This window comes from Dipodomys spectabilis, unplaced genomic scaffold, assembly GCF_019054845.1.
Source record: "Dipodomys spectabilis isolate Male_0828 unplaced genomic scaffold, ASM1905484v1 ptg000207l, whole genome shotgun sequence".
NCBI classification, from domain to species: Eukaryota; Metazoa; Chordata; class Mammalia; order Rodentia; family Heteromyidae; genus Dipodomys; species Dipodomys spectabilis.
Genome location: NW_024870884.1, coordinates 14,571,192 through 14,596,366, shown reverse-complemented (window position 1 = coordinate 14,596,366; position 25,175 = coordinate 14,571,192). Strand labels below are relative to the sequence as shown.

The 25,175-nt window shown below is 35.6% G+C and overlaps 1 protein-coding gene across 6 annotated transcripts in view; it reads left to right on the top strand.

Moving 5' to 3' along the window:
• The window catches only part of Ankrd30a (ankyrin repeat domain 30A), a 60,954-nt gene that overhangs the window by 3,480 nt on the left and 32,299 nt on the right, over nt 1–25,175 (top strand). For 4 of the 6 annotated variants that reach the window (XM_042696463.1, XM_042696467.1, XM_042696461.1 and 1 more), the window contains exons 4-16: nt 1,175–1,281; nt 2,668–2,732; nt 5,485–5,518; nt 8,210–8,285; nt 11,633–11,693; nt 11,781–11,935; nt 16,523–16,652; nt 16,910–16,968; nt 18,092–18,185; nt 20,658–20,756; nt 21,297–21,325; nt 21,415–21,484; nt 23,169–23,245. In XM_042696463.1, the coding sequence (XP_042552397.1) occupies nt 1,175–1,281; nt 2,668–2,732; nt 5,485–5,518; nt 8,210–8,285; nt 11,633–11,693; nt 11,781–11,935; nt 16,523–16,652; nt 16,910–16,968; nt 18,092–18,185; nt 20,658–20,756; nt 21,297–21,325; nt 21,415–21,484; nt 23,169–23,245 (1,056 nt within the window). The remainder of the gene's footprint in view (nt 1–1,174; nt 1,282–2,667; nt 2,733–5,484; nt 5,519–8,209; nt 8,286–11,632; nt 11,694–11,780; nt 11,936–16,522; nt 16,653–16,909; nt 16,969–18,091; nt 18,186–20,657; nt 20,757–21,296; nt 21,326–21,414; nt 21,485–23,168; nt 23,246–25,175) is intronic. The other 2 variants (XM_042696462.1, XM_042696465.1) reach the window with 2 other exon arrangements.

The following is a 25,175-nucleotide window of genomic DNA, read 5'->3' as shown; positions in this document are numbered from 1 at the left end:
CATTATAATTTTATTGATACTACAGTGTACCTTTTAAAACATTTATATTTTACCTAAAACAAAAAAAATAACTTTATGGCCATTAAAATTGGAACCAGAATAAAAACAGTAGCATTATGTTTGGAACTAGAATTATCATTATAAAGGAGAATGACTTTATTGAGTTTTCTAACAGCTAAGAAAAGATCTTTATTATAGGAGAAAAATGTATAGACCAGTTAGTAATAAGTAGTTACAGTCCATTTGAAACCTATATCTTTTCATTCAGAGCCCATTTCTGTAGTGACTGATTTAGAGCAGGAGAGCCTGACATTGGAAGCTGGTATCTTGGCACCATAAATACAAGAGAATCAAGCAATTTTGTAAAACTTGAACAAAACTTCGATGCTGTTGGAAAGATCTTAAAACTGCATCCCTGAAACTTGACTGTCAAGTGTATTAATGTACTTATCAAGGAAATGGTCATGGAATCTTTTTGTTGGGGCATGGTACTTCTGGAAAAGCAAATAAATACTTTTCACAATGTGGGTTGAGAAGTCCTGCTCTATACATGATAACTTAGCTCATTAGGTTACTAAAATACTTAGAAGAGATAATACAATTTATTTCCTGCAGATATTCTTCATTTATATGAGGAACAATCATATTCCTCTAAAGATACCATGGTAAATGTTGTCATACAAGGGAAGATTTGTAAAACAATGAAGTGGGTTTTTTTTTTCTGTTTGTTTTTGTTTTGTCTGCTGGTTCTGTGGCTTGAACTCAGGGCCTGGGCGCTCATCTTAATTTTTTGTTCAAGGCTAACACTCCAGGTAAACCTCCACTTCTAGCTTTTTGATTTATTAATTGAAGTTAAGAGTCTCATGGCCTTTCCTGCCTTTGCTGGCTCTAGACTATGATGCTCAGATCTCAACCTTTTGAGTAGCTAGACCAATATGAGTAAGTACCAGTACCCTACCAGCAATGAAGAGTTTGACCTGAGTTTTTGAGAGGTTGAAATTTCATATTGCCAGTTTAGGCAGAAGAGGGGCATTTAAAGCCAAGTAGTGGGAGAAGGAAAAGAGACTACTGTATATAAACACTCTGCGTTATATTTATATTCATGGCACCATGTAGAAGATTTTACTTTCAGTTAAGAAATATATAATTTGTGAGTTATAAACTTGTCTTCCAGGATGATCTCACACCACTTTTATTGGCACTAAGAGAAAAGAAACAGCAAATCGTGGAATTTTTCATAAGAAACAAAGCAAAGACTTGTGCAGTTGATGAGCTGGAAAGGTATAGTACTTTAAAAAAAAAAAAAAACATTTTAGTGAAGTGTTCTCAAGTGATACTAATCACTCAAGCCAAAAACTTTAAATTAGTAGGAAGACAATTTAATTATTAGAATATAGTGAAAAATATCAATAGGCTATCAAGGAGAAAAGCAGTTATTTGGGCTAGGTAACATAAAGGACTGATTGTTATTTATAATCTGATTTTGATTGTCTTATTGTCTTATTTATAACATTGTTGACTGATTGTTATTTATAATCTGATTTTGATTGTCTTATGGTCCTATATAAAGCTATAGAGATTCATGGTTCTATATAATATGAACTGTGAGCTTTTTGATTTACTGTGGAACTTCTTAACACTTTCCAGATTATTTTGGTTTTTTGTTTTGTTTTGTTTTTATGTGCCAGTATTGGGTTCAGAACTGAGAGCCTGGGCCTGTCCCTTACCATTTTGCCTAAAACAGGTACTCTACCACTTGACTCATAGCTCCACATCTGGCTTTTTCTTTTTTTCTGATTTGAGATCAGTGTTTCATAGACTTTCCTGCTAGGGTTAACCCCCTTCCTCGTATCTCAGTCTACTGAATTCCTGAATAGCTAGGGTTATTAGGTGTGAGCCACTGGTACCTGGCACCTTTCATAGTATTCTTCTACCTGTACTTCTTATATACTTTTCCTTTTAAAATGCTGTATTAAATATATGAGGGTTGCAAATCATTTTGGAGGACTGTGTTTCAAATTGCTTTCTTTGAACAATATTGATGTTACATTATCTTTAACTGACTCCTATAATTATTGTTACCAGGTGATATTCAGGTTTTTTATTTTTAATTTCTAATGTAGTTTGGTATTTTTATTTTTAATTCACATGGACAGAGGGAAGATAAATAACTTTAGTTGGGTAAACTTTCCTTTAGTAAAGATAAACCATTGGATAGTGACAGAGTGCCCAGGCCCTGAGTTCAAGCCCCAGAACAGCACAAAAAAATAAAATAAAAAATTTAAGAACCTGGTGAGCTGAAGCAATAAAACCTATTAATTTTTAGAAGACTTTGAAACAGAAAAATGACTCACCCAAGAGAAATGGCTGTTGGCTACAGAACTACAACTTGAGAGTTCAAGATACGTTCCATGTTCTCAAGCTAAACTAATGAATGTGCTGAGTTGTAGATCACTTAACCCATAAATGTTTCACTTCATTGTCTTCTCTAGTTATAAGCATTCTTAAAAATTTGAAGAGCTTAGACATTTGAAGCATATATGACATAGAGTTTTAATATTGAATCAGATATTTTCTGAAAGACTTCAGAATTTAATATGTTTGGCAGGCATTTTTTGTATGAGTATTCAAATAGTAATTTTACTTACCTTTTGTTTTTCTACATAGCAAAAGGCAAGTACTTTCTGACTGTGAAGAAAAGAGACTTAAAAATTCTGAAAATGGACATTCAGGTAAAATTTCTGATTTTAAATTTTTAAAAAATTACATTTGGTGGACCTGCCCTAGAAAAGTGTCTGAATAAGGAACTGAGCTGAATGCTGGTGGCTCACACTTGTGATCCTAGCTACTCGGGAGGCTAAAGTCTGAGGATCACAGTTTGAAGCCAGCCTGGACAAGAAAGTCTGTAAGACTCTTTATCTCCAATAAATTTTTTTAAAAAGCCACAAGTAGAGCTGTGGCTCAAGTGATAAATGCTAACCTTGAGCAAAAGCAACACAGGGATAGAGCTCACTCAGGCCCTGAGTTCAAACTCCTGGATCAGCAAAAAAACAAACAAAAAAAGACAAAAAAACATTGATCACAGAAGAACAATTTAAACAGTGTAGAATTACGCTTATATTCTTTCCTAATTTCTTTTAGTGTAGAGTTTGGAATTATGAAATTATAATGTATAATCTGCAGCACTTTTATTGAGCAAGTTTTTTCATTTAAATTTTGTCCCTAAAATCATTAATATTTTTGTATAAATAAGAAAAGAGGGCTAGGATGTAGCTCAGTGGCAAAGCACTTGCCTAGCAAGTACAATGTCCATGGTTTGATTCCCAGTACCAAAAAAGAAAAGAAAAAAATACACTTAAAAAAAGAGAGAGACTTTTAAGGCTGAGGTGCTGGTTTGAAATCTACCTAGGCATGAAAGTACTTGAGACTTTTGTCTCCAATCAACTAGCAGAAAGCCAGATATTGATACATGGCTCAAGTGGTAGAGTGTTAGCCTTGAGTGAAAATGCTAAGGGATAGCACCCAGGCCTAAGTTTATGCCCTGGTACCAACACACAGACACAAAAGAAACACTTAAATTAGTGTGCTATGTGTTTCCTCTATATTCACATTACAGCAAATCATACTTATAGAACTGAATTTTCTATTGGATTTTTTTTACAATAAACAGTTTGCACTTTTTAAATGAACATTATTGTAGTTTACTATAGTTTTGTCACTAACTGAATTATGTGTTTTCAAATTCTTCAGTTCAGGAGAGAATATGCATATTCTCTTACTGTGATTTTTAGTTATACCCACTTTTATAGTGACTTATGTCCTGCTGTAACATATGTAATATATGATAATAGATTCAGTAAATACCTTTTTTATTAATTTACTTCTTTAATTTTTTCTTGTTACAATGCTGGGAATGAAACCCAGAACTTCATGCATCCTAGGTAAATGCTGCATCACTGGGCTATACCCCTGAAACCTTAATTCTTTACGACAATTTTCAGTTCATAGCACAACTGAGAGGAATATTCAGAAATTCCCCCATTACCCTGTGCTCTCCAAGCATAGCTTGGAGTGCTGAATAGTAGACATGTTACAGTGGTGATTCTGAGATAATGACAGGTAAGTTCACCATTAGTGCTATATGTTCTGAGGATTTAGGCAAATGTCTGACGTGTATGTATCATAGGTTATAATCAGAATAGTTTCTGTGCTCTACAAATCATGTGTTCTCTACATTTTTGTTCCTCATCTGCTAATCTCTGGTAACCACTGATTTTTTGATGTCTTAGGAGACTCTTTTTTTTCCATAGTAATTCTGTAGTTAGAATATTGTAGTGAATGTTTTTTTAGTTTAAAATACTAGTTTTACCAGGCCCTGATGCAGTCCTAGCTACTTAGTAGCCTGAGATCTAAAGATCACGGTGCAAAGCCAGCCTGGCAGGAAAGTCCATGGGACTCTTATCTCCAATTCACTAGCAAAAAGCCTGAAGTGGAGCTGTGGTTCAAGTGCTAAAATCCCATCCTTGAGCAGGAAATCTAAGGATAGTGTCCAAGCCCTGAATTCAAGCCCCAATACCAGCAAAAACAACAACCTCAAAACAAAAAACTCTCAAATTTACTTGCCATTTTTATCTGTCATGGAATAAACCATTCCATAGGTAGGAGATAACCTCCTCATTTTAGGAAGATCTAGTTCTATTTCTTTGTCCTCCCCCTCAACTCCCCCCCCCCCCACACACACACCCCCATAAGAATTAGACATAAGAATCTTACAGACTTGCTTGCCACTGCTGGTTCAGACCTTGATCTTCAGATCTTGAGTAGCTAAGATTACAGGTATGAGCCAATAGACCCTAACTAGGAGAGGTTAGGAGACTAGGAGAGATTATTAGTATTTTTCCCAGAAGAGGGTTAGTGACAGCACTCTATATATCTCTTAAACTCTTCTCATCTGGCAGCTAGAAAGTCTTTGCAAGCATCTTTGTCCCTGATCTGTTTCCTCTATCTTGACAGGCTACTAAGTACAGTGTCTGTAGATATAGGTCCCATGTGATAGGATGTTTCATCCTAAACTGAAAATCTGGCTAAGCTATGTTGTGTCTTAATAAAATGAGTATACTGTCTTGTAATTGTTTCTAGTACCATTAGTCCAGAAAAACCGTATCTGTGTTTGAGATTGTAGGCTTATGGTTCCTGATTCGATTACCAATATTTGAGTCTGTCATCCTGATATATAGTTATAATTATGGTCACTGCACATAGCAGTTTAGTCTTAAGCATCAGAATTTGATAAACTCCAGTATTTATTGTATTTGATAACTCCCAAGTAAATGAAGTTAGAGTTCTTAATTTATTAGTTGCCTACCATTAGTATAACTAATAATCATTCCTAATAGTCTCTCTAACTTTAGAGTCTTTAACATCTTTTGTTCTGTGTTTTTCTATTATTGATTTAAAATTTATTTGTACTCTTTTCTTTAATAGACGATGAAATTTCCGAAGATGATTCTTTAACCAGGTAGGGATTTATAGATTGAAAAAGTTATTGCTTAACTAATTGGTACGTACACTTAAACTAAGATTTGTTGAGTTTTCTACTCTGAGCTGGATAGCTTATTATGTTATGTAAACCTTTATGTTTACATTTTGGGGGATAGTACGGGAATTTGAACTCAGAGCTTCACCCTTGCTAGAGAGTTGTGAATCAAACCTTTTTTGTTTTGGTTGTATAAAAACAAAGTACAGTTTGTCACTACACTTGTCAAAAATAATAGGACAAACTAAGAATATAACCAGGCTGATTGAGGGAATTACAAATCAGAATTAATGTATAGCTAAACTAGATCTCCAAACCGATCAGATAGGAACTTCCATCTATGTATGTATTATGTGTGTATGTGTATGTATAGATATATTTCTTTTCATTGTGATATTTTCGTACATACACAAAATGTATGCCAATCAAACCTATCCCTTCTGTCATGTCTTACCCTCTTTTCTCTCTCTTTTTTTGTGCTAGTCCTGAGGTTTGAACTCATTGTCCATACATACACATGCATATATACATAATACATACATACATGGAAGTTCCTATCTAGTCAGTTTAGAGAGTCTAATTTGTTTTTTGTTTAGGAAAGTGCTGAGACTTGCATTCAGGGTGCTGAACCCTCACTTACCTTTTACCACTTAAGGCTTTTATTTTACCACTTGAGCCACAACTATGCTTCTTTATACTCATTTTAATCAGAAAAGGTTTTAGGGCAGATCTAAATTGGTTATGCCCATATGCCATATGCATTATATCAGTAATATATGCCAAGTCCTAGGAAAGAATCACTACTGAAAGGGAAGAATATCTATGTGTAGATGTTTTATTATTTTTGGAGTCAAAAATGTTCAAGGGAGTCTTCTACAGATTGTTGCTTTTGGTTTCTTTAATTACAGGAACTGACAGCTAATGTTTCCTTTGAAAACTGTCAAGAATTTGAACAACTGGGAAGTCTTTTAGCAGACAGGAATGTGGGATTCTCTGTTGCTTTTGACACCTCAATTTATAGAAGGTGACTGAGCACCAGGGAACTGGAAGTACTGAGCACAGGAAACTAGATTTGTGGCCTATGGCAGATTTCCCTCATCTCCATCTCTTTTTCGCTTGCTTGCTTGCTTGCTTGCTTTTTCTTTTCTGTTTCTCTCTCTCTCCCTCTCTGTCTCACTCTCTCTTTCGTGTGTGTGTATGTGTGTGTGTGTGTGTGTGTGTGTGCCAGTACTGAGACTTGAACTCAGAGCCTGGTTCTTTAGTTTTTTCCCACTAAAGTCTGGTACTCTGCCTCTTGGGTCACAGTACCACTTCCAGCATTTTGGTGGTTAATTGGGGATGTCTCACAGTCTTTGTTGTATGGGCTAGCTCCTGAGTAGGATTGTAGGGATGAGCTATTGGCACCCAGCTTTTTTTCCAATTGTTTATGGCCTTCCTGTATATAAAGGGTAGGATTGGCTGGAAAATGAGTCACAGAGCTTCAGTTGGGTAGTTGATAACAGGCCTATGTTTAAGAATGGGTTGTTGAGATGCTATTGACTTACTTCCTAGGAGCAAAACAATGGAGCGCATCTCCACTTAGCTTGTCTGAGCCTGTCTTTTTAGGAATATGCACCTTCCTAAAATTGAAGGTTTAAATATTGAGGAATACCATTGAGCCCTGCAGAAAAGGGATCTGGAATTGGAAACACAGAGGAAGATATTAGAATAGTACTTATGGAAACAACGGTACGACTACTAGGACTTTTGTTTTTCAAGCTCTCTTTCCCCTTAAGTGTATGAGTAGCCTATGAAGGTTTCCAAAAACTTACTAAATCTGGGCACTGGTGGCTTGTGCCTCTAATTCTAGCTATTAAGGAGGTTTATATCTGAAGATTCAGATTCAAAGCTACCATAGTCAGGAAAGTCCTTGAGATTCTTATCTCCAATTAACCAACAAAAATCCAGAAGTTGAGCTGTGGCTCAACTTGAGCACTAAACTTGAGCAGAAAAGGTTTTGAGTTCAAGTTCCCATGCCAAAACAAAAAATAAAATAAATACCAAAAACTTACTGGTTTTTGTCGACTTGAATAAGGCATGTCCTATACAGGAACTTTTAGAACTTTTAATGTGTCAATCTCTCTGAAAAGAATATTGCCAGTAACAGTATATATATTTTGTATTGTATACTTCTGTATATTTAACATTCAGACATTGTAAATGTTTCAAAATACTACTGCTTATACTGTTTCATCAATTGTAAAGGGAGGCATTCTTATTAGAAGATTTTGATACTAAAGAACTGAGACAGCCATATTTTACTCACCCAACTTAGTCTTTGAACAATGCCTGGTAGATAACATCTTTCTATCTTGTTGCAAGTTACCACATTTTGTTTCAGTTCTGGGAAGAAAAGTCTTGTCAGCCATTAGTTGGGTTTCTAGTACAGTCTTCAGGACAATTAATTTGTGAAGCCAAATTATTTGTATTGACTGATATACTTTGATATGAAACTAACAGTCTTTACTGAACAATTTTATAAAACAAGAAATGGAGTCAGGAAGAGTAAAATGTTGAATTATATCAATCAGAAAGAATCATTTAATGTATAGATAGCTAACTTTTCATTAGCTTTCCTTAAGCTAATGAACTCAATTTATCCATTTTTATTACCTATTTTTGTTCTAAAAATAGGCTTTCCAACACACCACCTGGTCCTGGTGACCCCTGGCCTTCATCAGATGAAGATGACTATGATTTTGATAATAAGGTAAAGTGTTCTTTTGTGAAAGTATTTTTCTTGCTCTTAATTTAGTATTGTAGGGCTAGGAAGGTGGCTCAGTGGTAGAGCGCTTGCCTTGCATGCATAAGGCCCTGGGTTCAATTCCTCAGCACCATTTAAGCAGAAAAATCTGGAAGTGGCACCGTGGCTCAAATGGTAGAGCACTAGCCTTGAGCAGAAGAGCTGAGGGACAGCACCCAGGCCCAGAATTCAGGCCCCACGACCAGAAAAAAAAAAGTAGTATTGTAGGGTTTACTATTAAAATGTATCACTTGTTAGGTGCTGGTGGCTCAAGCCTGTAATCCTAGCTACTCAGGAAGCTGAGATCTGAGTATCATGGTTCAAAGCCAGCCAGGGCAGGAAAGTCTGTGAGACTCTTATCTCCAATAAAACCCACCAGAAAACTGGAAGTAGCGCTATGGCTCAAGTGGTAGAGCACTTGGCCTTGAGCTGAAGAGCTGAGGGACAGTGCCCAGGCCCAGAGTTCAAGCCCCATGACTGACAAAAAATAAAATAAAATGTATCACTATTTTATATGGAATGTTGAGCAGAGAAAAACCATTTTATAGATGAGCTGTAATTAGTTGAACTCTGGGGTTTTTTTTGTCAGTCATGGGGCCTGAACTCTGGGCCTGGGTGCTGTCCCTCAGCTTTTCAGCTCAAGGCTAGCACTCTACCACTTGAGTCACAGAGCCACGTCTGGGTTTTTCTGCCTATGTGGTGCTGAGGAATTGAACCCAGGGCCTTATGCAAGCACTCTACCACTGAACTACCTTCCCAGCTCCTGTTTTGCTTTTTTACTTGATAAATACCAAAGACTAATAAATACATTGAAAGGACTGGAAGACACATAGTGGTAAGTAAAGTATATGAAGGGCATCTTTTTTATAATAGATAAAACATAAAATTTGGCCAAGGATTGTTTGTGTCATAATTAACTACTGTGACTAAGTGGATGTAGTAGGTCACATCTGTATGTTTAGTGACTCAGGAAGTGGATATTGGAGGATTTAGGTTTTAAGCCAGCCCTGGAAAAAAGTTTGTGAGACCTCCATCTCAACCAGTATAAACTGGGCATGATGGCACAGGTACTTGGGAGGCATAAAAAGAGGATCATGGTCCAGGCTAGTGCACATATAAATGCAAGATGCTTTTGAAAAAAGAAATATAATAGTTAAAACAAAATGGACTAGAAGTGTGTCTCAGCTACTTTGCAAGCTCAGGTTCTGGAGCTCAAGCCCAACGGCCAACAAAAACAACAGCAACAGCAAACAAAAATAAAATAATGTCCTGTAGTTTTGTACTTTTATTTTCTTTCCTAGGCACTTTATTTTAGTACCATAATTTTTAGGAGAGATTTTTCTGTATTTCTACTCTGGTTTCTGTGTTTATACTAACATAATATTAGAAATTGTAGAAATATACAAATTAAACATCCATCTCAAAATTTGTATTACAATGGAATTGTATGGTGTTTTCTAAGTCATCCATTGTGCATTTAATTGAAAAATTACATTTTGCCCCCAAATACAATCAATTCTAAGCCAGAGACTCTGTAACAATGTGGTAAAACATTAATTTCTGTATTTTTTTAATTTTAGTTTTTCAAAATACTCAATGTCCTGTGTCATAATCTAACATTTCAAATTTTATACATCCTTGTACCAGTTTACATAATTATTTTTAAGGTCATACATCATCATGAGCTTGTGTAGATTAACAATATATTTTTGTGTGTCCTGCAGCATCTAAAATATGGCTTTATATGCAAGAAACAGTTTAATATTTTAGAATGAATAAATAAACAGATAATGGCATTCCAAATAATTAAAAATGTATATTATATATGAATATCATACATATATAATAAAATCCACTGAATTTCTGAAAGTGTGACTTAAATTATATTTCCTTCTACTCATCAGTATATAAGATCAGGTGAGTTACATCAAGGAAATATCACATATAAAAATAGAATACAGTTTCAGTATGTTCTAGTGTCCTACAACTATGAACTTAGGTTATTATTTAGATTATTATGAGACCTATCCTGTGCTGCAATGAATATACCAATTTTTATCCAAGTGGGAAATTGATGGAACATTATTTTTTCCATTGTTCTTTCCCTAGTTATAGCTGTGGTTTTACAGACTTCAGGTAGTCACAGATAACCATGTCTAACTACTTGCATTACTTACCTTATAGTATAAAATTAGACTGCTACAATAGTTTTTACAAAAAGATTAATGCTGTGGATCACACTTGTAATCCTAGCTACTCAGGAGGCTGTGATCTGAGGATCATAGTTCAAAGCCATCCCAGCCAGGAAGGTTCATGAAACTCTTACCTCCAATTAATCACCAGAAAACATGAAGTAGAAGTGTAGCTAATGTGGTAGAGTACTAGCCTTGAGCATAGAAGCTCAGGGACAGTACCCAAGCCCTGAATTCAAGCCCTGTGACCAGCAATAACAACCACCAAGTAATTATAACAAAATACAAATCAATATTTTTAGGAATATATGGAAGAAGTCTTTCTTAGGTTTCTTTACAAACCCTATACTTAATATTTTTTCTCTTGTACCCTCATGTGTAATCAACCTCTAATTACTCCCTTCTCCTGTGTCTCTTTTTGTCTTCCCTTTTTCATATGATTTAACTCTAGCCTAAATTTCTCATTGCAAAGAAAATTTCCTCATTATTTCTTTCTTCAGTCCATCCCTGTATCCACTGTTGGCACATTTGGTTACACCTTTCTGTTTAGTAGCAGTCTGTGGCTTTCTTTCCTCAATTACTGCCTCACAAGATTCTTGGTCTATTTGCTCTTTTTTAGAAGGAGCCTAATATATATAATCCTTTGGCTTTTGACTTAATCCATAGTTTGCAATTCCAACCCATCTCAATAAGATTAAAAAGTAAGCTTCACATTTTTCTCTTCTAGAGGTAATTCATTCAAATGCAAATCCTAGAAACATTCAGAATATAAGATGTAGTAAATATCTTAATTTTAATTTAGTATTAGTTTTTTTAAATACTATAGTAGGATAAAACTTCTGGTTATTTTAGTTAAAACAATAATCTCTAATTGCTTTTGCAGTGATTGAATAGCATGTTAGAGATAGAGGAGTAACATTTAGAAGTAACTCTTAACAAATCTCTTATAATCCTTACTCCATGAGAATATGTATGTTAATAAATGGCAGACATGATGTTATAATCTACATCTGCATTCTGGAGAAATCTGCCTTTTATATTAGGCCATACAGTAGTGGTAAATATAACAATTATTTTATCAGTTTTGATCATTGTTATTTTCATGCTTTTTTTTAATTCTAGAATGTTCCAAAAGTAAACTTAAAAGAACTATGGACTGCAGCACAACAATCCAAGAAAAATCGTAAGCTATTTGAAGACTGCCTATTGTACTATTGCTTGACTTAAAAATAACAGATATTTTTTCACATAGTTTTTCTCATCGTCATAGAAACAAGATGTGACTTTAGGAAAGTAGAAACCAGAACTTTGTTTGATAACAATAATTCTGATAATGAAAAAGAAGATGTGGTTGAACGCCTTCCTAAAACATCAGTCAAAGTCCAGAGCTTTTCTCTTCCTTCCTCTTTATCACCTGATCCCATGGTAAGATAGTGTTGTTTTGTTTTGCTTTTTTTTGTCTTAACTGTTTTTCCTGTGCTCCTTTGCACATATATCTCTCCAATCTCAGTCTTCATTGTTATGATAGTCAAGGTTTTCAGCTGAGGTTTTTGATTGACTTAGTAACTGAGCTTGTCATTTTCCAAATATCAATTTTTTCAAGATTTTGATAATCTTGCTGAATTCCTTTTTTGTATCCTGTAGTATCTTCCTTATTCGAGCAGTTATTCATACTGTCCTTAATTTATTGGTCACTTTTAAAATCATCCTTTTGAATTTTGTGAAATTTCATCCACTTCAGTGTCACTGAAGGCATTTATTGTGGAATTGTTGTCTTTTGGGGAAGTCACATTCTACTACCAGATTTATTATAATTTATTAATATTTAACTCTTATTATGGTTTCTAATTTGGTCTTTGATTAAAAAAATTATCTTAATTTTTTTTTTTACTCTTTTGAGTATAATCCGGTAACTTTTGGGAAATTTTATAATTAAGCAGTTGAATTGAAATTTCTAGTTATGTAAATAAAGGGAGTTTGTTTTTTTCTCTTACAAATTTTTTGTGGTAGCTAAGATCAAACCCAAAGGCCTTGCATTCTAGATAAGTACACTATCACCAGAGTATCCTAAACCCTGAACAACATTTGTAATCCTTATCCCTTAAATCGGAAAATGTTACATTCTTAAAGTAAAAACTTCTAGATATCATTTCTGTCTAGAGCTGTTCTGACTTGTCTTTTCCTAACAATATCTGCATATAAAAGATGTACATATCAAGTGACTATAATTAAAATTTGTAACTATTTTTCATAAACGAGGTACCTATAAATGGAATCATAAGGAAATATTACAACAGATTATTTAACATTATTTCTGGAAGATGATTATTTTATTTTTATTAAATTTAATATTCAAAGTTTTTTGTTGTAGTTTCTTTTGTTGGTTATATTGGGTTTAGGTGGGGCTAGTTGTGAAACTCCAGGCCTAACTTATGCTAGGTGAGGGCTCCCCTGCTCTGCTGTACCTTAAGCTCAAATATTTACAGGTATCAAAATTTTTTCAAGTAAGTTCTTCCATCTTCAAGAATCTTTTTAATTAGATTTTATTTTCCCTATTCTTGTTATGTGAATATTTGGTGCTTCTTGACAACGTGTGAAAGTCTTTGAAAAACACAGTATTACAGATTTGCTCTGCCACTGTGGTCCATTCCTAGCCATGAAGACTTATAAATCTTCAGATAGGATAATGATTCCATATGTATGTATATGAGTATGTACAGAAACACACATACACACACACACTTAAAATTCTTTTTTTTATGTTGGTACTGGAATATGAACTCATGTTTGCTAAAGAAACATTCTACTGCTTGATCCATTCTACTACTTGGAATTGTAACTGCACCACTATTCCCAGCCTGGTTTGAGGTAGGATATTCCTTTTGCCCATGCTGGCCTTGATCTACATTCCTTCTCTCTCATCTCTTCTGAATAGCTGGAACTATGGCTTTTTCCAGTTTTTAACTATCAAGCAGTGATAGTAAAAATAGGCTATAAGAAGTATTGCAGATGTTTAATACTGGATTTTACAATTCTTTTTTACATCATATTGGTAATTCAAAATGCCTAATTCTGTAATTACATACTCTGTTTCTCTGCAACTTAAACTTTCTCTGTCTCTCTCTTCCCCCCTCCCCCTTTCTCTCCCTTTCTCTCCTTCTCTCTCCCCCTGTCCCCCCCCCCCTTAGTTTTTTGTTTTGTGATGTGTCTTATGTTGCCAAGGCTAGTATCAAATGCCTGGTCTCCTGCTTTAGCCTTTTAAGCAGCTGAATTCCAAATAGTTGACATTAGAAGGGAATGCCACCAAGCCTGGCCTACAATTTAAAATTTAACATTTTATTTTATATTTTAATTATCTTCTCTGGGTGCCAGTGGCTGGTAACACCTGTAATCCTAGTCACTCAGAAGGCTGAGATCTGAGGATCTTGGTTTGAAGCCAGCCCTGGCAGGCCTCAAGATAAGAGTCTGTGAGACTGTCTCTAATTAACAAGTAAACCAGAAATGGAGCTGTGACTCAAAGTGGTAGAATGCTAGTCTTGAGCGAAAAAGCTCAGGGACAATGCCCAGGCCCCGAGTTTAAGCCCTATGACTGACCCCCAACAAACAACAACAAAAACTTCTAGTAACTTGGCAAATTGATATTTAAATCTTTTCACTAAAATTTATAAATTACAATATTTCATAATTAAACATTTGCATAGGTATTGGGAATATCTTTGAAACAAATACTGACATATATAATTGAAAAGTTATGTTCTCTTTCTTTCAGTTGAAAATTTTCAGAGTTCTTTGTCATTATTTCAGTATACTAGTTTATTATATTTATAAGTTTTTATCTTTTAAGCCAATATGCTTTCCATAAGTAGTATCTATTACTTCCAATGCATTCATTCTGTCTTCTAATTGTTCTGTATGCCTCAAGTTTGATATGTCACAATCAGAAGACATTGATCTTGACCCTATCCTGGCTCTGTGTTAATCTGTCATTCATTTGTCCTATCAAAAATGAACTTATTGCTGGGCGCTGGTGGCTCACACCTGTAATCCTTACTATTCAAGAGGCTAAGATCTGAAGATCATGGTTCAAAGTCAACCCAGGCAGGAATGTCTATGAGACTCTTCAACTAACCACCAGAAAACCAGAAGTGGTGCTTTGGCTCAAGTGGTAGAGCACTCGCCTTGAACAGAAGAGTTCAGGGACAGCCCCCAGGCCCAGATTTCAAGACCCACAACCAACAGGGAAAAAAAAAAAGAACTTATTTTTTCCTAAATAATAAATAGCATTGAAACACTGAAGATGGATTCCCATCATCTTTCAGATCACCATTCAAGTCACTCAAGTTTTGTATTTTGTACTTGCTTATCATATTTCATCTCAACCAGGATTCACTGTCTCATCTTTATATTGAAATACTGTTTACTAGTCCTCCTTCCTTCCCCATTAGGTTCATTCATCTTTACCTTTCTGCCAGAATGTGAGAAAAACTGTCTTTTCTATCTAAGTGGGTTGCTTAAAAGTTCCTGCTTTTGCCTGTTGGCTTGGCTCTTGTTAATTATTCTGATAAGACAATATCTACAAGTAAGAAAGGAGAAAGAATTGCTTGAGATAAGGAAAGATTTTTGAAATGCAAGTTTTGTTTTAACTATCTTAAATCCTAGACTTAAGGTACACCTCTGGTTGTTCGCTCTTACCTATAATCCTGGCTACTCAGGAGGCTGAGATCTGAGGATCGCAGCCCAAAGCCAGCCCAGGCAGGAAAGTCCATAAAACTCTTATCTCCAATAAACCACTAGAAAACCAGATGTGCTGTAGCTCAAATGGTAGAGTACTAGCCTTGAGCTGAAGAGCTGAGGAACAGTGCCTAGGCCCAGAGTTCAAGCCCCATGACCGACAAAAAAAAAAAAAGAAATGACAGAGGATATGTTTTGAGATTACTTGTGTACTTTTTTAATCTTATTTGGAGACTTTTATGGTTCCCTTACGTAAACATCTTATATTCAACTAGCCAATAGAGAACAGATTGCGAATCTGAGTTCAACCAATCTGGGCAGAGGAGCAGGATCTGCTTAGTTAGGATAATAGGGGTCCAGCCTGCCTGCTCTATATGATTGCTTGTTTGGCTGATGGTATACCCTTCTGCATACTTAAAATTTGTCTTGATGAGATAATTGTTTATGTTTGTGTTTATCATTGTGACTCCAGTGGTTCTTTGGGAGCATATTTATAACGTGGCCTTTTTATTTTTCTTGTATCAGTACTATAACTTGAATTCACAGCCTGGGCACTGTCCCCTTAGCTTTTTCATTCAAGCATGGCACTCTACCCCTTGAATTATATCTCCACTTCTTGCTTTTTGGTGGTTAATTGGAGATAGAGTCTCATGAACTTTTCTGCCTGGGCTGGCTTTAATCTGCAATGTTCAGATTCCAGCCTCTTGAATAACTAGGATTACAGGCATGCACCATCTATGCCTGACTTGGAAACATTCTTACATGATACATAACTTCTGTGGTCTGCACCGACCCTTCTCTTTTATCGGTCTATCACATAAGTATATTGCAATTTTATCCACTTACATTGCTACCCCTCCCTATGGGGGTTGTTTCCTGCCTCATCCTGTGCTATCCTTTACACTTTCTATGTATACACATTTAATTGTAGAACATGAATTTGATGCTTGAGGGGCATGTTGGCTCACACGTGTAATCTTAGGTAATCAGGAGGCTAAGGCCTAAGGATCTTCATTTGAAGCAAGTCTCTGAGCAGGAAAGTCCATGAGACTTTTATCTCCAATTAAAATTGGAGAATGAAGCTGTGGCCCAAGTGATAGAGTGTCACCCTTGAGCAAAAAAGCTAAGGGACAGCAATTAGGCTCTGAGATCAAACCCAGTACTGGCATATACACACAAAAATATAATATCTTATTGACAGGTTGCATGAGTGAATGGGGAAGCAAATAATATGCTTTCTGAGCTTGGATTTTGTTGTTGTTGCTGTTATTGTTTCTATAGGAAGGAAAAACTGAGCCAGCAATTGGAAAAGGAGAGAATGACACTAATATTATTGAGAGTGCTTCACAAGAGCTAGTGAACAATGACAACTTAACTCATGTTGATGGAAGGCACAGAAATAATAAAACTGGTAAGTTACTGAATACCTAAAATTTTTTGGATTTTCAAATACTGTTATTACAACACCAAAGTTTGTAAATCCTGCCAAAAATGGTATCTGTTTCTTTTCAATGTTTTGTTGTTGTTGTTGATGTTATCTTCTGGCTTCTAATTGTGATTCATTCTTGCTATTTTTATTGTAATTTCATGTAAGGACATAGACATGGACATATACTACTTCAAATTCATTTTAATAAGTGTTCTCATTAATGTTTGACTGCCTTTTAGAAATGATGTCTGCATTGGGATTAGGAGATGAAGATGAAGAATCACCTTGGGATTCTGAGGTTTTATTTATTTATTTATATTATTTTTTTATCCACTGTGCCAATACTATGGCTTGAACTCAGGGCCTGGATGCTGTCCTTTACTTTTTTCACTCAAGGCTGACACTGCCACTTGAGCCACAGCTCCCACTTTCTGGGGGTTTTTGGTGGTTAATTGGAGTTAAGAGTCCCATAGACCAAATTGGCTTCAAACTGTGATCCTTATATCTCAGCCTTCTGAATAGCTAGGATTATAGGCATAAGTACCCTGGTACAAAATTATCCCATAGTATTCATTGACTTAGTAGATTTTGAGAATATTTCCTTAAATCCAAGGACAGTAAATTTGGAGTAGTATGGAGAAAAATGGGAGTTGGAAATCCTAATGGAGATGAGCTACAGCAATATAGCAGTTTGCTGCTGGAGATTGTCCTGAGATTTTTATCTTCCTGATAGAATATTAGAGTCACACATTCCAAAGATTCTTGTTAACAAGTGTCTTATTGTTACACTAAGATAATTTATATTCTTATAAGTATTTTAAGGTTTAATGGTATTCCTTAGAATAATAATAAATGTCTCTTAAAAAAAAAAAAAGATATAGCTGGCACCAGTGGCTCACACTTGTAATCCTAGCTACTCAGGAGACCAAGATCTGAGGATCGTGGTTCAAAGCCAGCCCGAGCAAGAAAATCTGCGAGACTCTTATTTCCAATAAACCACTCAGAAAACTAGAAGTGATGCTGTGGCTCAAGTGGTAGACCACTTGCCTTGAGCTGAAGAGCTCAGGGACAATGCCCAGGTCCAGAGTTTAAGCCCCACAACCGACAATAATAATAATAATAATAAATGTCCCATTTTTCAAACAAGATTCGATTATTCTGAAGTTAGTTCCCTATTGAAATATGACCATAAGGTAATATTTTGTCTACAAATGTTTCCTCTAGACTTCCATGCTATTTAAAATTGATAAGCATATAAAAATAAAAATTTTAAAAATATATATGAGATTCTCTACTGAAATGCTCCAGGTTTCAATTTAGGACTTTATTTTTATATCTGCTTTCAAAATAGGAAATTCAGATATATCTGAAAATAATTATGAAATCTTTATACAACTTAGTATTGATATTAATTTTTACAGAGTGTCTCTGAGAGTCTTCCACTGAAATGTGCTGGTTATTTATCTGGGGATGCAGATCCAAGAGGGAAAAATACAGTAAATGAACAAGTAGAAGGTAAGAACTGTATTTTACTTTAAAAAGTCAATAGAAGTTGGGCATTGGTAGCTCACATTCATAATCTTAACTATTCAGGAGGCTGAGATCTGAGTATCACAGTTTGAAGCTAGCTTGGATAGGGAAGTCCATGAGACTCTTATCATCAGTTAACCAACCAAAAGCTGAAAGTGGAGCTGTGGCCCAAGTGAGAGGACACCAATCTTGAGTGGGAAAAGCTAAGCAAGAAAATAAGGCTCCAAGTTCAAGCCTCTGCAGTGCCACAAAAATGAATGAATGAATGGTGATTTGTTAGAGTGCTGTGTAAAACAGTAGCATTGATGTATTCTAATAGCCAAAGAAAATTGCCTGTTATTTGCATGGTTAGGGAAAAGAGAAGTGAAATAGCAATAATTTGTCTCTTATCAAGCTCCAACAAACCTAATAAGTTGAGAATGCCATGAAATTATCTAAATTGTTCTATTTTAATATATTCTAAAACTTGAAAGAAATTAGGAAACAAAAAGAGAAGAAGGAATGAATAATAAGAAATTAAGGAGTTAGAGGTGTAGCTCAGGTGGTAGAGAGTCAGCCAATTAAAAAGCATCATATCAAGAGTTTGAATCCAGGTCTCAGCATCCCATAAAAAGAAATTAAAGAGTAGCCAGGCCCCAGTGGCTCATACCTGTAACTACTCAGGAGTCTAAGACATGAGGATCACGATCTGAAGCCAGCCCAAGAAGGAAAATTTGTGAGACTCTTTTCTCTAATTAACTAGCAAAAAGCTGGAAGTAGAGCTATGGCAGCTCCAGTCATAAGCAAAAAAAGAAGAAAAAAAAAAGGACAGTGCCCAGGCTCTGAGTTCAAGCTTCAGTGCTACCCCCCAAAAAATGAAATAAGAAGTGCAGTGAGGACTGGGAAGGTGGCTCAGTGGTAGAGCGCTTGCCTTGCATGCCTGAGGCCCTGGGTTCGATTCCTCAGCACCACCTAAGCAAAAAGAAAAAAAGCCAGACATGGCACTGTGGCTCAAGTGGTAGAGCGCTAGCCTTGAGCTGAAGAGCTGAGGGACAGTGCCCAGGCCCAGAGTTCAGGCCCATGACCGGACCCCAGAAAAAAAAAAAAAAAAGAAGAAGAAGTATAGTGAGTAAAGGGCATACATGAAGAGGAAAAAAAGGAAGTTCACAGTGAAGGGTAGGAAAATATTTTTCAGAAAAAAGATGAGCAAGATTTCAGAAATCTAGAAAATATATTCTAGTACCACAACTTGTCAAAGAAGAAGAGCAAAACTTGGCCTTTCTTCCTCCTTCCTTACTATTGGGAAAGCATCTAGCTCTGAAATACCTGAGGATACACAGCTTTATTTTACTTGGATATATAAAGTTGTCCCTGTAATTTAATGTCACATCAACTGTTGTTACATACAGGATGGTTTCCCCTGGGCCTAATCTAGAGAATGGAAAAAAGGAAGTATAGGATTCATTTTGGAGAAATCAGTAAAGCACTAGCCTTGAGGGAAAAAAACTAAGGGACAAAACTCAGGCTTTGAGTCCAAGCCCCAGTACTGGCATGAAAACAAAACAATATTAGTTACTCATTGTTTTTGTGTGCTATTCCCAGGGCTTAAACTTCTGCTTTCTTGTTCATGGCTAACACTTTGCCCCTTGAGCCACACCTCCATTCTGGCTTTTTTGCTATTTACTTAGAGATGGCTTTTCTTTTTTTTTTTTTTTTTGGGTCCGGTTGTGGGGCCTGAACTCTGGGCCTGGGCGCTGTCCCTCAGCTCTTCAGCTCAAGGCTAGCGCTCTACCACTTGAGCCCAGTACCACTTCCGGCTTTTTCCTTTTTGCTTATGTGGTGCTGAGGAATCGAACCCAGGGTCTCAGGCATGCAAGGCAAGCGCTCTACCACTGAGCCAACTTCCCAGCCCCTAGAGATGGCTTTTCAAAAGATACTCTTGTCTTCAAACCATAATCTTCAGATTAATTTGAATGCAGAAGCCTTGGCTGTTTTAAAAATAGCTGTTTTTTGTTTTAATATGGTAGTCCCTTCATAAAAATCCTTTAAAAACTTAAGCTGATAGCTTACACCTGTAATCTCAGCTACTCAAGATCTGAGACTGGGAGAATCCAAGTTGTAAGCCATCATAGCCAGAGTATGGAAGACTATCTCCAGCTATTCAGCACAAATCAGGCCTGTAGGCAGAGCTCAAGTGGTGGAGGCTAGCTGAGGGCAAGAAAGCCAGTCAAAAACACAAGAGACCTGAATTCATGTCCTCCTACTGGCAAGAAAAAAAACTAACAATATTCATACCAAACTAATTTTATAAATAAGAGACATTACAGAGTTTATTTCCTGAATATAAAAATTAGTACTTTTAGTAAATGTTACACTGATTTTTATAATATAACATTATTAATATCTCATAGTTCTGACAATTCTGTTTCTTTTTCCTTTGTAATAACTATTGAAAGCTTGTTGTACATTATTTCTTAGATATGGTTTATATACCTTCTTGTATGAGTGGATCAAGAAACTTTAAGATGGCTAAACTAGAGGATTCAAGAAATGTAGACAAACGAGTAGCTCCCATGGGTATGGAAAAAATGGTTGATTATGTTAACTATTATTCTACAAGTGTATATCCAAGTTGATTGATTTAGAAAATTTTCTTCAGCTAGAAATGAATTTTACACTCCATTGAATTATATAAATTTTCACTTACTAAATTACAGCATAAATTAAAGAACATGACAGACACTTGTGGTATAATAGTAAAAATCATTCCAATGTATTACATTAAATGTAAATAAATGCTATTACATGCTACCACCTGCTTTGACCTTGATTGTTTCAAGGTCATGATTTGCTTCTCTCATTAGACATCATTGTTGTCTCCATTGACCAGCATGCACATGTTGGTAAATGTGCATTTTTCTACTTTCATTACGAGTCATTGGAAACATCTCACTTTTGAATTCTTAACTGCATGCATTATTAAACCAATCTTCTTACTTTTAATAATTTCCAAAGCTAACTCTGAGGATTCGGCATCATATTAACACATTCTGCATGGAGATATACTTGGCTTTGAGGTATTTATATATCACTGATTACATGTCCTTTCTTTCTTAGAGTCTCTGGAGAAGTATCCTCTCTTGAAGGTAATAAGCTATATTTTCATCTTGAATTAATAACTACATATTATATGAAATACATATTTCTTAAATATCTCATTTCCAACCCATTCCAGACGACCACTGACATGAAATCTCCTCCAAATAAAGACGTAGGAAGGAACGCTATCCAAACATTTGAAATAGGTAAATGTTGCAATATTCTGGAAAGAAGTACATTAAAACATGTGAAATGCTTATAGTCTTCTCAGTCCTAGTTCTTTTATTCTTTTTCCCCCAGATTGGATAGAAAGTTTTGACATAAATGATGCAAAGGTCATTGTTGATTCTTACACATGAAACAAAAAGAATAGACTGGGATATTAAAAGCATAAGAAAAAGTTTGAAATATATGCTCTAATCAGATGATTTAACAACAGCCTTTTCCTAATTTGGAAACTCTGTACTTATTAGAAATTTACAAATGGAAATTCTATAATTTTACCAAAGCTTAAATGGTTTTGGGAGAGCCAGGCATACTGTGCCTGCCTGTAGTCCCATCTGTTCAGGAGACTGTGGCAAGAAGTTTGGGGTCATCCTGAGAAACTTTAGCAAAATTTCTTCTCTTATAAACAGATACTTAGCTTGACATCTGTAATTCTAGCTACTTACAAGGCTGAGATATAAGGATTGGAATTGAAAGCCAACGCAGGAAGGAAAATCCATGAGTCTCTTATCTTCAATTAAAAAGCAAAAAGGCTCAAGTGGTAGAGGACCAACCTTGAACTCAAGCACATAAAACAAAAATAGGGGAAAACAAAAATGCTGCTGGATTTCTAGTCCAAGTTTTACTTTAATTACTCCACTTGAGGGTTGTTACGCTGGTGATCTTAAGCCCATTCAAATGTTTGCATTCAGAGTAACTTTATTAAAAATAGAAAAAGTGAATACTTCTTAATGTCTAGTTGGTAGATAATAGTTCTTTAATATATAATAATATGGTTGTTAGATAGATGTTCTTCAACACTTAATATCGTTGGTAGATAATAGTTCTTCAATATAATGATTCTGAAATATTTCAGATTCAGTGACCTTTTATGTATTGGAAATTATTACAGATTCTAAAAAGCTCTTATTTAAGTTCATTTCTTTTGATATTTGCTGTATAGGAATCATATCTGAAAGATTTGCAATACATGCATACACAGTCATAAAGCCCAAAGCCATTATAGATATGACAGTTAATCATTATGAATATCCCATGTCTGAAAAATTCCACTTATAAGAGAATAGGGTTGAAAATGAATAAATTTACTGTTATTTGACGTCTTGAGCCTTGAACAGATTTTGAATTGCAAGGATTCCCAGATCACAGTTTAGAACCAACATTTTTCTTTGCCTGGTACAGGAGCTTGAACTAGGCACTTTCCCTTAGCATTTTCACTCAAGGTACCCTACCACTTGAGCTATAGCCACTTCTAGATTTTTGTTGATTAATTAGAGATGAGTTTCATGAAGTTACCCACCTAGGCTGGCTTTGAACTGAGATCCTCAGGTCTCAGCCTTCTGAGTAGCTAGGATTACAGGCATGAACCATTAGTGCCCAAGTCTATGGTATTTTTAAATTTTGTTTCTGAGGGCTTACTTACATGGAATGGATGCATGTGTAGATAAGTCTGAGATACTTTTATGCCATTAAAGAGGTGAGAGTCTCTCCAAGTGATTTGTTGAATTTTCAAGTATTTATAAAGAAGTAAATATTCAGCTAAAGACTACACTTAAATTTGTGCTTGAGAAAGTGTAAATTATTTATATTTTCTGTCTCATTTTTAAACTATTACTGTTACCTTTTCTAAGTAGTTTATTATAACTAAACATATACATTTGCCAGCAGAACAAAACTTAGAAATAACATCAGAGTCTGAAGAAGAAAGGCTTATTGCCAATGAAAATAACCAGCCGCAACAGGTATGTAAAAATTTAAATTTCTGTTTTAGTTTTTTTAAAATAACATAGCACAAGTCAAATGAAATTGCCTTTTAAGATCAATAAATTATTATTTAATATTTAATTTTGAAAACACTTTACTTAGAAAAGCTAATATGTTCTTAGAATCTGTAATAAAATGTGGAATTGATGCAAAAAATTTTTTTTAATATTGTTTGGACTTCCACTTATATAACCTCCTTATATGATAAAGAAAGGGGTCTTTGTTTTGGTGCTATTACTGGGTCTTGAAATCAGGGCCTGAGCACTATCCCTTAGCCTTTTCATGCAAGGCTAGTACTCTGCCACTTGAGCCATAGCTCAACTTCCAGCTTTTTGCTGATTAATTAGAGGTAAGTGCCTCATGGACTTTCCTGCCTGGGCTGGCTTCCATCCTTGATCCTCAGATCTCAGTCTCCTGATTTCTTAGGATTACAGGCATGTGCCGCTGGTGCCTGACTTAGCAAGTTCAATTTTAATTGTGTTCTAATTTTTCTTTGTCCATACTCTTTGATTACTGAAGGATAAAGTTTATCTTTTTTATTGTTAATGTTTTGATTTTTAGTACCAGTAATGAGGCTTGAACTCAGGGCCTGGGCACTGTCCCTTAGCTTTTCTGTTGAAGTCTGGCGTTGTACCTCTTGAGCCACAGTTCCATTTCTAGCTTCTTGGTAGATAATTAGAGATGAGTCTCATGGACTTCGCTTCCTAGTTTCAGATCATATGATCATCTTCATGTCAGGCTGAGTTACAGAGATTTCAAGAATGAACTACCACTGGTTCCAACCTTTATTTCTGTTTTTTAAAACATTAGAAGATAACAAAAGAAATTTAACAACTTGTTTCAGATGTCATTATGTGATAATTACAAAACACTTCATCACAGAATGTCAGATGTATGTCTAAATGAAAAATCAACATCAGGGTAAACAATGGCAGAGTAACAAGTTCTATAGAAATAAGTTAATAGTAACAAGTAGAGTTCTTGGCTTCAGATAAAGAAAAAATGCACCGTAAGTTTATGTGCTGTTATGCTTGGTTTTTTTTTTCTTTTTTTTTTTTTTTTTTTGTCCATCATGGGGCCTGAACTCTGGGCCTGAGTGCTGTCCCTCAGCTCTTCAGCTTAAGGCTTGCGCTCTGTCACTTGAACCACAGCACTATTTCCAGCTTTTTCTGCTTATGTGGTGCTGAGAAATGGAACCCAGGGCCTCATGTATGCAAGGCAAACACTCTACCACTGAGCCACCTTTCCAGCCTACTTGGGTTTTTTCTTGTCTCTAATTAATCAGCAAAAAGTCAAAAGTGAAAATGTGGCTCAAGTGGTAGAAAAAGCTAAGGGGACAGCTCCCAGAATCTGAGTTCAGGCTCCAGTTACCACCAAAAATAAAAAACCTGATTACCCAGCAACCCAGCAGCATAAATATAAAAAGGATGAAACTTGAAAGAATAAAAGAACTTGAGCAGGAAAAAATCAAAAGGTGAAATTCCAGGATTCAACAACAGAGCTACTTACACAAACAAAAGAAGACCAGGTAAAGAGGAGTACTTGGCCTCACCTGAGTTTCAAACTAGCAGTACTGGGTTGGGAAGTTGGAGAAGTGATGATAAATTTGTGAAACAGTATCAAGAAACATCTAAATTCCATGTCAGGCCTAAGAAAAACTGTTGGATATTATCTCTGCAGGGCCTCACACTAATCATTATTTTTATCCTCATGGGGTTTTGTTTTTGTGCTGGTACTATGACTTTCAGCTTTTTTGCTCAAGGCTGGCTCCTGATTTTGGGTGGTCAATTAGAGATAAGAGGCTCATAGACTTTCCTGCCCAGGCTATATTTGAACCATGATTCTTAGCTCTCAGCCTCATGAGTAGCTAGGATTACAGGTGTGAACCACCAGCACCTAGATGTTTAT